The sequence below is a fragment of the Rhincodon typus genome, chromosome 16, assembly GCF_021869965.1.
Source record: "Rhincodon typus isolate 14 chromosome 16, sRhiTyp1.1, whole genome shotgun sequence".
In the NCBI taxonomy this organism is placed as follows: Eukaryota; Metazoa; Chordata; class Chondrichthyes; order Orectolobiformes; family Rhincodontidae; genus Rhincodon; species Rhincodon typus.
Genome location: NC_063347.1, coordinates 58,095,461 through 58,108,632, shown reverse-complemented (window position 1 = coordinate 58,108,632; position 13,172 = coordinate 58,095,461). Strand labels below are relative to the sequence as shown.

The 13,172-nt window shown below is 46.4% G+C and overlaps 1 protein-coding gene across 1 annotated transcript in view; it reads left to right on the top strand.

The window, feature by feature from the left end:
• Nucleotides 1–13,172, top strand: part of grip2b (glutamate receptor interacting protein 2b) — a 104,462-nt gene that overhangs the window by 75,251 nt on the left and 16,039 nt on the right. Inside the window, exon 20 of the mRNA XM_048606247.1 lies at nt 4,833–4,971. Coding sequence (XP_048462204.1) covers nt 4,833–4,971 — 139 coding nt within the window. The remainder of the gene's footprint in view (nt 1–4,832; nt 4,972–13,172) is intronic.

The following is a 13,172-nucleotide window of genomic DNA, read 5'->3' as shown; positions in this document are numbered from 1 at the left end:
CTACCGGTGTTAGGGGGCACAGTTTGACCTGGATGGTGATTGGCTACTGGTGTTAGGGGGCACAGTTTGACCTGGATGGTGATTGGCTACTAGACTGAGCTTGATTTTGATAGTGATTAGCTTCACTTTTCAACTCTTCTGTAAATCTTTAGCCGGTTGAACTGATGCTGTGGGCACCCATGAACATGAAGAGAACTATTGTCAACGGTGTTTCGGAGCCTTTGCCTGGTCTTACAAACTGTACAAACTGACTGAGTCACATTGAAAGTATTTGCTGCCACCCTGAGGTTGTGTAGTTTCCTCTTCATGAAAGGGTACAGTCTAGAACGCAGAGAGTAGCTGCCAGTTGGAGATCAGAGTTTGCATGCTTGTGTGGATGGGGCAGACTGCAATTTAAAGATAGACTTGCATTTCTATCTCTGATTGCATTTCTATAGCTTCCTAAATAACTTCTGCATATTCTAAAGAGCTTCACAGCCAGTGTTGAAGTGTAGTCACAGCTGTACTGTCAGAAATACAGCTGCTAGTTTGCAGCAACCTCGCATTAAACAATGTTGTAATAATGATCAAATAACCATTTTGGGGTGATTTAGATCGAGGGATAAATATTGTCTGGGGTAAATAATGTCCAGGCTCAATGTCCTTTTGTATTTTTTTTCCTCAACTCTTTGGGGCATTTTTTTAAGCATGCGGCCCTTTTAAATATTTGTTTGCATGGCCATGTGGTCAGTTAAAAAGGCTGACCTGTGTGTGGATTACCGTCCAGCTTAGGGAGAGAATGTCGCGAAGGACATTAGGGCAGACTCTGAAATGGAAATGAAATACCGCAGATGCTGAAGACGCGAAATAGGATAGAAAGTTCCGAAGAAAGTTGTCAGGTATGGCTGCATCTGCGGAGAGAGAAACACTGTGGGGTTTACCTACAGCACATTGACTACAGTGGTTCATGAAGGCAGCTCACCAGTGCCTTCTCAAGGGCAACTAGGAATGGGCAATACGTGTCCCACGAGTGAATGAAAAAAGGAAATGAGTTAACTTGAAGAAGAGTCATTTTGGACTTGACACATCAACTCTGTTTCTCTGACTCCATAGCTACTGCCAAATCTGTTGACTGAACTCACTATTCCTTGAAATAGTGTTGTGGGACCTTTTACAGTGATCTGAGAGAGCAGATCAATTTAAACCTCCCTCCAACAGTGGACAATGTAGCACTCCCAGCATCAATTTAGATAATCTGCTCAGCTGTCTGGATGGGGGACTTGAACCCATAACCTCCTGATTTGGGAGGTGAGAGTATTAACAACTGAGCCGCAGCCAACACACGGGAGTTTGTAGTGTTGCACACAGACTCAGTTCAAGCACGTCGAGGAGTCGAGACTTATTCTGGGGAAAGCAGGAACTGTACGTCACACAGATTGAACCAGGACCAAGCGAATTGAATTAGATTAGAATTAGCTTCATTGTCACATGTAGTCAAATGAGCACAGTGAGAAAGTTTACAAATCGCCACATTACAGCACCATCTTAGGTGCAAGGTACAGACTTTTCAATACAAATTCTTCAGGACAAAAGTGAGAAAAATAAAGAAATAAAAAGTCCAGCACGACAGATCATTGGAATAAACTAGAAAAATAAAGAAATAAGAAGTTCAGGATAACAGCCTTTCCAATCCAGTCCACGCTGGCCCCTAGCCTCCAGTAACTGAGGGACCTTCACTGCCATCTATGCTGGACCCAACCAATGTCGGAGTTGGCAAATTTTAGGTGCCATCTCTCACCACTGGGCCCACCACGGCAACGCCGCTGCTGAACCCACAATCACCCCTCAACCAGGAGTCCCTGCCAGGTCAGGAGTCCCTGCGTTGGGCCCGCTAGGGCCCTATTGCCCTGTGGGGCCGTCTGCTCATGCTGTCGAGGGAGTTTTAAACTAATGTGGCAGGAGCTAGCATGTTGCCATGTAAGGTGCGCGAAGGGTCGGGATGACAGCCTGAGCATTAGGATTAGGCTAAGAGGGAAAGCAAAATGGTGTAAATTAGGTTTACTGTGCATGTATGTAAATGCACAAAAAGCTGCAGTCACAAATAACTACGTGAGAATATGGCCAGACATGAATCAAGGCATGGATCGAAATAGGCCAAGACTCAGTACTAAAGATTTCTAGATGAGAGATATTCAGGAAAGCGAGGTGAGAAACTTGGAGGTGTGGGAGTGTTAATTAGGAGATTATGACAGTTCTAGAGAGCAAAGATATCAAAGAGATGGCAAAAGCAGAATATGTTTGGTTTGAGACAAGAAATGATTGAGGTATCCTTACACTCTTGGATGTATTCTATAGGCCACTGACCATTGGGAAAGATAGAGGAACAACTTTGTAAGGAAATTGCAGAGGCGTGCAACATCTATAGAGTAGTGATGAACAAGAACTTTATTTCTATTCTAGTTTAGATTACAATGATTAATGCAAAGGGCTGAGAAGGTGTTGTTTCCACATCACACATCTCTGATCCAACAAGGAAGGAGGCATTGCTGGACATGGTTCTGCAGTGGAACACTTAGGAAACAGTGATCATAATATCATCATTATCATTATACATTCAGATCTTCCGATGATGCACTTGTCATCGGATTGCTGCTTTCCCCAATCCAACCCTTTTCTGCTTTTCTTCTGGGGCCATCCCAGAAATCTAGAGCCCAGCGACACTGGGAGAATCCATTGGATCAGGGTAGAGTTGGGAGGAAGACAAGATACTCCTCTTTTTATGGCACTAGCTGCTATATTGACAATTTTAAATGTCGAGTTGGAAGGTTAGAGGATGGATGTTGGTGAATGGGTAGGTGGGTTGGGGATAGGTGAGTGAGTGGCTAGTCAGGTCAGGGGGTTGGTCAGGTTGTCAGGGTAGTTAGGTAATTGGGTGGACAACCAGATGGTGGGTGTATTTAGCAGTGTGTTGGGAAAGTAATTGAATGGTGGGGCCTACTCAGATGGTCAGGACTGTTGTGGGGGTAGTAGTCGGGTGGGTGGGGAGTGATGGGTGGTTGAGGTAGTCAGGGGGAGGGAGTGTCAGGTGGTCGGGGGAGTAGTCGTGTCGTCGGGAGTTAGTCAAGTGCCGGGGAGAGACAGATGGATGGATGTATGCAATGCATTCACCCAACAGCTGGACTAGGTTTTAATCTGTGCAACTTTTCCTACATACATGTCTGAGAACTGTCAAAGGGCTGCAGAGGTTCAATCATTGAATGCGTTCAAGACTGAGGCCAAAGGCTATCCACATTTAGTGGGTGGCATACTGGCTCAGTGGTTAGCATTGCTGCCTCACAGCACCAGGGACCTGGGTTTGATTCCAGGCCTTGGGTGACTGTCTGTGTGGAGTTTGCACATTCTCCCTGCGTCCGCCACAATCCAAAGATGTGCATGTGCTAAATTTCCCATAGTGTCCAGGGATGTGCAGGCTAAGCAGATTAGCCATGGGAAATGGGTTATGTAGGACAGTGGGCCTGCGTTGGTGCAGACTTGAGGGCTGAATGGCCTCTATCTGCACAGTAGGGATTCTGCTTGTTAAAAATAACAAGAGATACAAGGGTAGTACAGGAAAATGGTGCAGATATGGGAGATCAGCCTGGATTTCACCCAACAGTGGAGTTGTTATGAAGGGCCAAACAGCCTACTTTCTTAGTTTCTTACCTTCTATTCATGGAATATCACAGGAAGCAGAGGAATTACCCATTGGAGGTTCGAGCTTCCCAGGCAATTTCACACATTGGGTGTTCCGCGGGGTCCCAATGTGAATCTCAGTTGTACACCCATTCTCCAGATGCTAGTTACTGGAAAATTTCATCCACGATGTTTAGGTTAACTTGGGGAGGGGGAGAAAGATTCAAGGTGCAACGAGATAAGAAAGGAGCTAGCCCAGGTAAACAGGGGAATCAGATTGTCTGGTAAAACTGTAATGGAACAACAGACTGCCTTTAATGATGGTTGAAATGGTTCCAGTCCAGCCGAGGTAGTTTCCTGCTGGGTGAAAGGTCAGACAAACAAAGCCAGAACAACTGGGATTTGAACCCAAGTTATACATGAATTCCATAGCAACATAGAAGATAGGAGCAGGACTAGGTCATTCAAACCCTTCAGCTTGCTCTGCCATTCAATATGATTGTGGCTGACCGTTAAGCACATATCCCTTGATCCCTTGAGCGACAAGCGCTATGTTTACCACGTTCTTGAAAAACACTCGGTAAAGTGCTGCTGAACAAGCCTAGAAGCGAAGTTGAAGCCCATGGAATAAAAGAGGGACAGTGGCACCTTGGCTATGAAGCTGTTTGGGTGGCAGGAAACAGAGAGTAGCATTAAACGGTATCAGAGATAGTAGGAACTGCAGATGCTGGAAAATCTGAGATAACAAGGTGTAGAGCTGGATGAACACAGCAGGCCAAGCAGCATCATAGGAGCAGGAAGGCCAACGTTTCGGGCCTAGACCCTTCATCAGAAATGGTTCATCATTAAATGGTTGTTTTTGGGACTAAAGAGAGTGTGTATGGCGTAGAGCTTCCCATGGGTTTGCCCCTGGCTCTTTGGTGACACAGGTGTCAGGACATCATCTTGCAGTAACTGAAGTCCTTCCACAGGATACAATTTAGTCTCTCTCTGTCCCAAATTGTAGGCTACACTGTCAGCAACTGTAAAACCTTTCTTGTGAAGCACTTTGGGGCGTTTTTAATATCTGTTAATAAGTGCTGGAGTTTACTTGTTGTATTTTGGCATGGTTGGAGCTTCCACCCATTGTGTAATGTTTCCATTGTTGTAATCTGGGCTCCTCTCTGTATTTATCCATACAGCTCCCTACCATCACCAAACAGCAGGGATTGTGCTGCGTCCTCATGAATGGCAGGACACGAGTCAGAGCAATAGCCTGGCACCATGTGCTAGTCGTCGGAAGAGCTATCCCTGCACAGATGACTGGGACAAGACAGCTGGGTGAGAGATGGAACTCCTGTCCCTCTGAATTGACTTTCGTCCCTTACCCCTCTTCTGCTGCCAAATCCCCATCAAGGGCATTTCAGTTCCATGGGCTCTAGGGGATGTCTATCCCAGGTTCTGTTCTCCACCCCTCGCCCAGTCCTTTATGCAGCAGTCTAGAAGAGCAAGTCTGCGCTCCCTCGGACAGATACCCAGATAGGAAAGCTGAGATCAACCTTCCACCCCCCAGGTTTTGGCACAGGCTGAGTGGCCTATTCCACCGCGTTGGGCATCGCAGTATCGACCTGAGGCACCCACACACTGGCTGCTGGATCCTCTGTGAAAATGGGCTGTAGGCAGATTTCACCCTGCCCTTCTGTAATCCCAGAGGCATTTTTTACAACTCCCCTGTGCCACCTCAGCAAGCTTCAAAATCACAATAACCAAAGGACTGGGGGAAAGAGAGAGTTGCCCTCAGAGGTTCTAAAAGCCAGTGGTGAGGTTTTGCTCTCTGTGACTGTGTCCAGCAGGCCTTCTATAAAAAAAGCTTCTTTTGAGAAGCTATGTCCTAAAACCTGTGACGCTGAGAGGCATTCCTGTGATTTTCTAACCATCGTACCATCTTTTTAACTTGAACATGCAACTGAAGACATGAATAACACACACACACACACACACACAGATACACAGACAGACACACACACACAGACAGATACATGCACACACAAACACATGCACATACGCAAACAGATAAACATACACATATGTACAAACACAGACGCACACACGCACATCCCGGCACACAGATACTCTCACATGCACACACAGATATATGTGCACACAGACATACCAAGGCACACTCATACTCTCACATAAACATACAGACACATTCACACATGCACACGCACACACATATTCCTTTTACATTAATAATCATCTCACACTCTACACGTCCTCCTGTTCCTGTGAAGCCTCTGGGTCTGTGTCATTGGGTTATTCTGCAGTTTCTGCACTGAAGAGGCTGTGTGTTCCCTGAACCTTGCATTTCTCCATGAACTGGGAGAAGCTTTTCCACAGCTTGCGTAGGGTCATTCTTATGCGGGTTCATAATGTTCCCAGCTGTCACTTTTCCGATGGCTTTCATTATCCTGTCAGTGCTGATTCGAGCTGGTTGATGCAGTCTGGCTCTACACCGCTGACAGATACGGTCCTGCTCTATACTTATCTGGCATAAAATGCTGAAAGCACTCAATATAACAAAGGCAATTGGTTCTGAAAGCACTCCAGCAAAGTTACTGAGGACTTGTGCTCCAGAACTGGCCATACCCTGAGCCAAGCTGCTCCAGTACAGCTACTGACATTAGTCAAGCTTTGGCCTGTGCATAAAAAGCAGGAAATATCTAACCAAGTTCTGGCCCCATCAGTCTACTCTTGATCATCAGTAAAGTGATGGAAGGTGTCATCAACAGCGCTATCAAGCAGCACCTGCTCAGCAATAACCTGCTCAGTGACGCCCAGTTTGGGTTCCACCAGGACCACTCAGCTCCTGACCTCATTACAGCCTTGGTTCAAACATGGACGAAAGAGCTGAATTCCAGAGGTGAGGTGAGAGTGACAGCCCTTCATATCAAGGCTGCATTTGACTGAGCGTGGCATTACAAATTAGTGGGAGTCGGGGGGAGTTCCTATTGTTCGGAATCATACCTGGCACAAGGGAAGATGGCTGTGGTTGTTGGAGGTCAGTCATCTCAGCGCCAGGATATCTCTGCAGGAGTTCCTCAGGGTAGAGTCCTAGGCCCAACCAATTTCAACTGTTTCATCAATGACCCTCGCTCCAATATAAGGTCAGAAGTGGGGTTGTTTGCCGATGATTGGACAATGTTCAGCACCATTTGTGACTCCTTAGATCCTGAAGCGGTTCATATTCAAATGCAACAGGATCTGGGCAATATCCAGGCTTGGGCTGACAAGTGGCAAGTAACTTTCATACCACACTAATACCATACAATGACCATCTCCAACAAGAGAATATCTAACCATCTCCCTTTGACATTCAATGGTGCTACCATCACTGAATTGCGCCCACCCCCACCCCACCCCAGTCGACATCCTGGGGTTACCACTGACTAGAAACTGAACTGGACTAGCCATATAAATACAGTGGCTGCACGAGCAGTTCAGAGGCTAGGAATCCTGTACCAAGTAACTTGCCTCCTGATTGCCCAAAGCCTGCCTATCAACTTCAAGACACAAGTCAGTTGTGTGATGGAATACCCTCCAGTTGCCTGGATGGGTGCAGCTCCAACAAAACTCAACAGGCTCGACACCACCCAGGACAAAGCCGTCCATTTATTGACATTCCATCCATCACCTTCAACAATCAGTCCCTCCACTACTGCATAGTGGCAGCAGTGTTCACATTTTCACAACTTTCCACATTGTCAGGTAGATGCCAGTGTTGTTACTGTACTGGAAGAGCTTGGCTCGAGAGAGCTGCAAGTTTTGGAGAACAAGTCTTCAGTACTATTGTCGGAATGTTGTCAGGGCCCATAACCTTCGCAGTATCCAGTGCCTCCAACCATTTCTTGTTATCACCATAGAGTGAATCGAATTGGCTGAGGTCTGGCCTGTGTGATGCTGGGTACCACTGGAGGAGGCCGAGATGGATCATCCACTCGGCACTTCTGGCTGAAGATTCCTGCGAATGATTCAGCCTTATCTTTTGCACGGATGTGCTGGGCTCTTCCATCATTGAGGATGGGGATATTTGTGGAGCCTCCTCCTCCAGTGAGTTGTTTAATTGTCCACCACCATTCACAACTGGATGTGGCAGGACTGCAGAGCTTAGATCTGATCCGTTGGTTGTGCGATTGCTCTGTCTCCCCAGTCATTGGGAACATCATTCCTGCATTTACGCTGTCTCATCTTCTTAGAATTTTATAGGTTTATATGAGATCCCCCATCATTCCCCTCATCTCCAGTCGCTAACTGATCCAGTCTGCCTTCATACATCAGTCCTGCTATCCCAGGAATCAGTCTGATGAAGCTTTGCTGCACTCCTTCTATTTCCAGAATTTCTCCCTCACGTAAGGAGACCAAAACTGCATACATACTCTAGATGTGGTCTCCCCAGGCCCTGTACAATTACAGCAAGCTGTCCCTGCTCCTATATTCAAATCCTCTCGCAATGAAGGCCAACATACCATTTGCCTTCTTCACCTACTGCTGCACCTGCATGCTTACCTTCAGCAACTGGTGCACAAGGACACCCATATCCGGCTCTACCACCCCCATTCCGAATTTATCATCGTTCAGATAATAGTCTGCCTTCCTGTTTTTTGCTCCCAGAGTGAATTATGTCATTTTTATCCACATTATATTGCGTCTGCCGGGCGTTTTCCCCACTCAATCAACTTGTGCAAATCACACTGAAGCATCTCTGCATCCTCCTCACAGCTCATCCTCCCAACCAGCTTTGAGCCATCTGCAAGCCTAGAGTCATAGAGTCACGCAGCATAGAATCAAGCCCTTCAGCCCACCATGTCTATGCCTATCAATACACACCAAACTACACACATCCCATTTACATGCACTTAGTCCATAGCCTACGATGCCCTGGCATTTTAAGTGCTCATCGAGATGCTTGTTAAATGCTGTGAGAGTAGCTGCCTCCACCACCCTCTCTGGCATCATGTGCCATATTACTGCCATCGTCTGGGTGAATAAAATCTTTCTCAGTTCTCTTCTAAACAGTTTACTCCTCACCTTAAACTTGTGCCATCTGTTTTAGACGCATCTGCCATGGGGAAAAGATTTTCAGGATCTACTCTGTCTATGCCTCTTATAATCTTGCATACCTCAATCAGGTCTCCCTCGGACTCCTCTGCTCCAAGGAAAACAAATCCAGCCCATCCAGTTTCTCCTCATATAACTGAAACTTTTCATCCCAGGCAACATCCTGGTAAACCTCCACTGCACCCTCTCCAGCACAGTCATGTCCTTCCAATAACATGGTGACCTGAACTGCGCACAGTATTCCATCTGTGGCCTAACCAATGCTCTATAAAGTTGTAACAAGACTTCCCTGCTCCAATATTCTACAACCTACCTAATGAAAGCAAGCATCCCGTATGCCTTCCTCACCACCCTGTCTACTGCGCTGACACCTTCAGGGATCTACGGACTTGTACACCAAGGTCCCTTTGTTCCTCAGTACTCCCTAGGGACCTACCATTCATTGTGTAAATCCTTCCCTTATTAGACCTCCCAAAATGTATCACTTCGCACTTATCAGGATTAAATTCCATCTGTCATTGCTCTGCCCAATTTGTCAGCTGATCAATATCAGACTGTAGCCTGAGACCATACTCCTCAATATCAACAATACCAATTTTTATGTCATCTGCAACCTCACTAATTATACCTTCTACTTTCACATCCAAGTTGTTAATATACATAACAAACAGCAAAGGTCCCAGCATCGATCCCTGTGGTACACCACTGGTCATTGGCTTCCAGTCACAAAACAAATCCTCCACCATCACCCTTTGCTTCCTGTTTACAAGTCACATTTGGATCCAGTTTGCCAACTTGCTTTGGACCATTAGGCTCTTACCATTTGGACCATTTTCAAAAAAAAACTCAACTGAATTAGTCAGACAGGATTTCCTTCTAACAAATCTATGCCGACTATCCCTGATCAATTCCTGCTTTTTCCAAGTGTTAATTTGTTTCAATAATTTCCCAACCACTGATGTTAGACTAAATGGTCTGTAATTACCTGGCCTATCCCTGATGTCCTTCTTGAACAAAGGAAGCACATTAGCTGTCCTCCAGTCAGCTAGCACTTCACCTGTGGCCAGTGAAATATTAAATATCTCTGCTAGGACCCCAGCAATCTTTTGCCTTACCTTCCTGGGAAACATCTCATTAGGCTCTGGAGATTTATGTACCATTATGCCCGCTAAACATCTAATACCTCCTCTTCATTAATTTTAACATGTTCTGTGTCCCAATTGAAATCCCTGGCTACAAAGTCTTTCTCCCCTCTGAATACAGATGCAAAATATTCATTTAAGACCCACCCATGTGCCCTGGCTCCACACACAGTTTGCCTCTTTGTCTCTAATAGGCCCCACTCTTTCCCTGGTAATCCTCGTGCTCTTAATATATGTATAAAATGTTTTGTGGTTTTCCTTAATCCTAATGATATATTGTAGACCTCTTTGTCCTCCTAATTTCTTTTCTAAGCACCCCCACTACACTCTCTATATTTCTGAAGGACCTCCCTTATTTAGAATGTGTTGTACCAAACGTATGCTTCCTTCTTTTTCTTTATCAAACTCTCAATATCCCTTGACACACAGGGTTCTCTGGACTTGCTTCCCATGCCCTTCACTCTTGAAGGTACACACTGGCCCTGAAATCTCACTGTACTACTTTTAAAGGACTCCCACTTTCCAAATGTGAACCTAACTGCAAGTAGCTGCTCCCAGTCTACATTTGCCAGATCCTGTCTGATGATATTCAAATTGGCCTTTCCTCAGTTTGGACACTTAAATCTGCATTACCCGTGTCCCTTTCCATTATGACTTTGTAACCTAGAGTTATAGTCACCATCCCCAAAATGCTCGCCCACTGAAACTTAAACCACTTAACCAGCTTCATTCCCTAAACTACATCTAGTACACCCCTGTCTTCAGTAGGGTTATCTACATAAGGGCATAAAAAGCTCTCCTGGAAACACTCCAAAAATTGCATCCTTCCTAATCATTTAAAACTAAGGTGATCCTAGTTAATGAGTAATAAAGTTGAAATCCCCTACTGCTATAACCCTAGTCCTCTCACACCTCTCTGTGATTTGCCTACATATTTACTCCTCCATCTCCCTCTAACTGTTGGAAGGTCTGTAGTATAATCCAAGCAAAGTAATTGACAATTTTTTTATTTATTTGAAGAGCCTTCTGATACATCCTCCTGGGGTGGCTCAGTGGTTAGCACTGCTGCCTCATAGCACCAGGGACTGGGTTTGATTCCACCCTTGGGCGACTGTCAGTGTGGAGTTTGCGCGTTCTCTCCGTGTCTGCGTGGGTTTCCTCCGTGTGCTCCCGGTTTCCTCCCACAGTCCAAAGATGTGCGGGGTAAGTGGATTGGCCATGCTAAAGTTCAGGGATGTGTAGGTTAGGTACGTTGGCCATGAGAAATGCAGGGTTACAGGGATAGAGAAGGAGGATGGATCTGGGTGGGAGGCTATTTGGAAGATTGGTGTGGACTTGTTGGGCCAAATGGCCTGTTTCCACACTGTGGGGGTTCTATAAACAAAAATCCTCCCTCATTAGTGCAGTGATGGTCTCCTTTATCAATAATGCAATGCCCCCACCTCTCTTACATACGCCCATCACCATTTCCATTACCTGGAATGCTGAGTGCCAGTCCTTCCTTCAACTATGTCTCAGTGACTGCTTGGAGGTATTACATTCACATCCCTCATCTAAATCATGTGTGTATATATATATATATATATATATATATATATATAGTGTTCTGTTGAGATCTTCCGAGGACATGTGGTGGATGTTTACCTGAAATAGTGTTTACACACCTTGCATGACCTTCCTCATCCTTTGAATGATGTGTACCTTCCTCATATGCATCAACTCATCCTACCAGGCCCTGTGGAACATTGTATTTTGTAATGTGGTCCTCGTTTCGAAGTCATAAGTGAGTCTGACATAAATGAGCTGGTTCAATATTAGGGGAATGCAATACGTGGGAACAGGCAATTATATACAGGAACAAAAACAGAAGTTGCTGGAAAATCTCAGCAGATCTGGCAGCATCTGTGAAGGAAAAAAGAGTTAACGTTTCAGGTCTGGTGACCCTTCCTCAGAACATTTTATATGGAAGCTAATCTCATGCTTTTCCCAGAACCGTCAGGCTCAAACTAATATATGAGGAGGATACAAATCTTTCGAAGAGTGAAGATCTCTATGGGTCTTCGATTCGATCTTCTGCTGCGAGGTCGGTGGGGGAAGGGGTAGTAGTACTGCTTGCAGCAAAGTATATACAAGGTCATCGTCTCCTCCAGCACTTTGAGATCAGGTAGTGATTTCTGATGATAAACATCACACTGCTGACCCATGGAATGGTGCGATCTGAACCCGCAAATGCTTAAACGTGAATCCTATGGTCAAAACACAGGTGCCAGAACTGGTTAAACCATTCCTCCCCTCCTCCAAAGGGAGAGCTGGAGAACGGCTGGCCCCTTATTCCTTCCCTTGACGAGGCCTCACCCTTGAAAATTGTTCACTTCCAATTTCTCCCTGTCTCCTGACGGCAGTGGAGGAGACTTCATGTCGTGCCTTGACTATGGCTGCTCGACCACAGAAGGCATCACAGCCCACACCTGTGCACAAGTTGCTGATTTGGGGTTGGGCGGGGTGTGGGTGCTCACTGAAAACAGTCACAGTGCCCCCTGTTGGCAGCCGATTAGTGCAGGCTGTGGGAACCTTTGAATCTCTGTGGCTAGAAGCACATTGAGGGAATAGCTCAGAACTGTCCCTCTTAACATACAAAGAGACAGGCACACAGCTTTCCCTCAGCTAAAGGGGTGGGATCGGAGAACACACAGGGGTAGATCCACTGCCTGTGGTATTGGTTGGGATGTGGCATCCAGTGAGGTGGATGGGGAAGGTGGGTAGTGAGTATGGGCGTTTGGGATTGGAACAGGGCGAGGAGTTAGAATACTGGGATCCCACAGGCTCTGAGGCCATAGGACCACAGAGAACAACAGGTTATATCACAGGGTTTTGTCTGTGAGATCCATTTGTTGTATTCCCACTGATCCCAAGTCAAGAAAGATTGATTGGTCCGTTTACCACCGGTGAACCAAGGCCATCCAAGACGGGGGAAGGAATAGAGGGGTGCAGGGAGGGGAATGGGCGGCGGGGGGGGAGAAGGGAAGGTGGGATGAAAGGGTGAGGAGGGGGAGAGGGGAAGGAGGGAAGTGCAGGAGAGGGGAAGGGAAGAGGAGAGGGAGAGGGGAAGGGGTGAGGAGGGAGTGAGAAGGGGTGAGGAGAGGGAGGAGGAAGGGGTGATGGGGGGGAGAGGGCGGAGGATGGAGGAGAAGAGGGGGAGGACAGGGAGCGGAAGAGGTGAGGAGATGGAGTGAGGAAGGGGTGAGGAGAGGGAGGGTTAAGTGGTGAGGGGGGAAGTGGTGG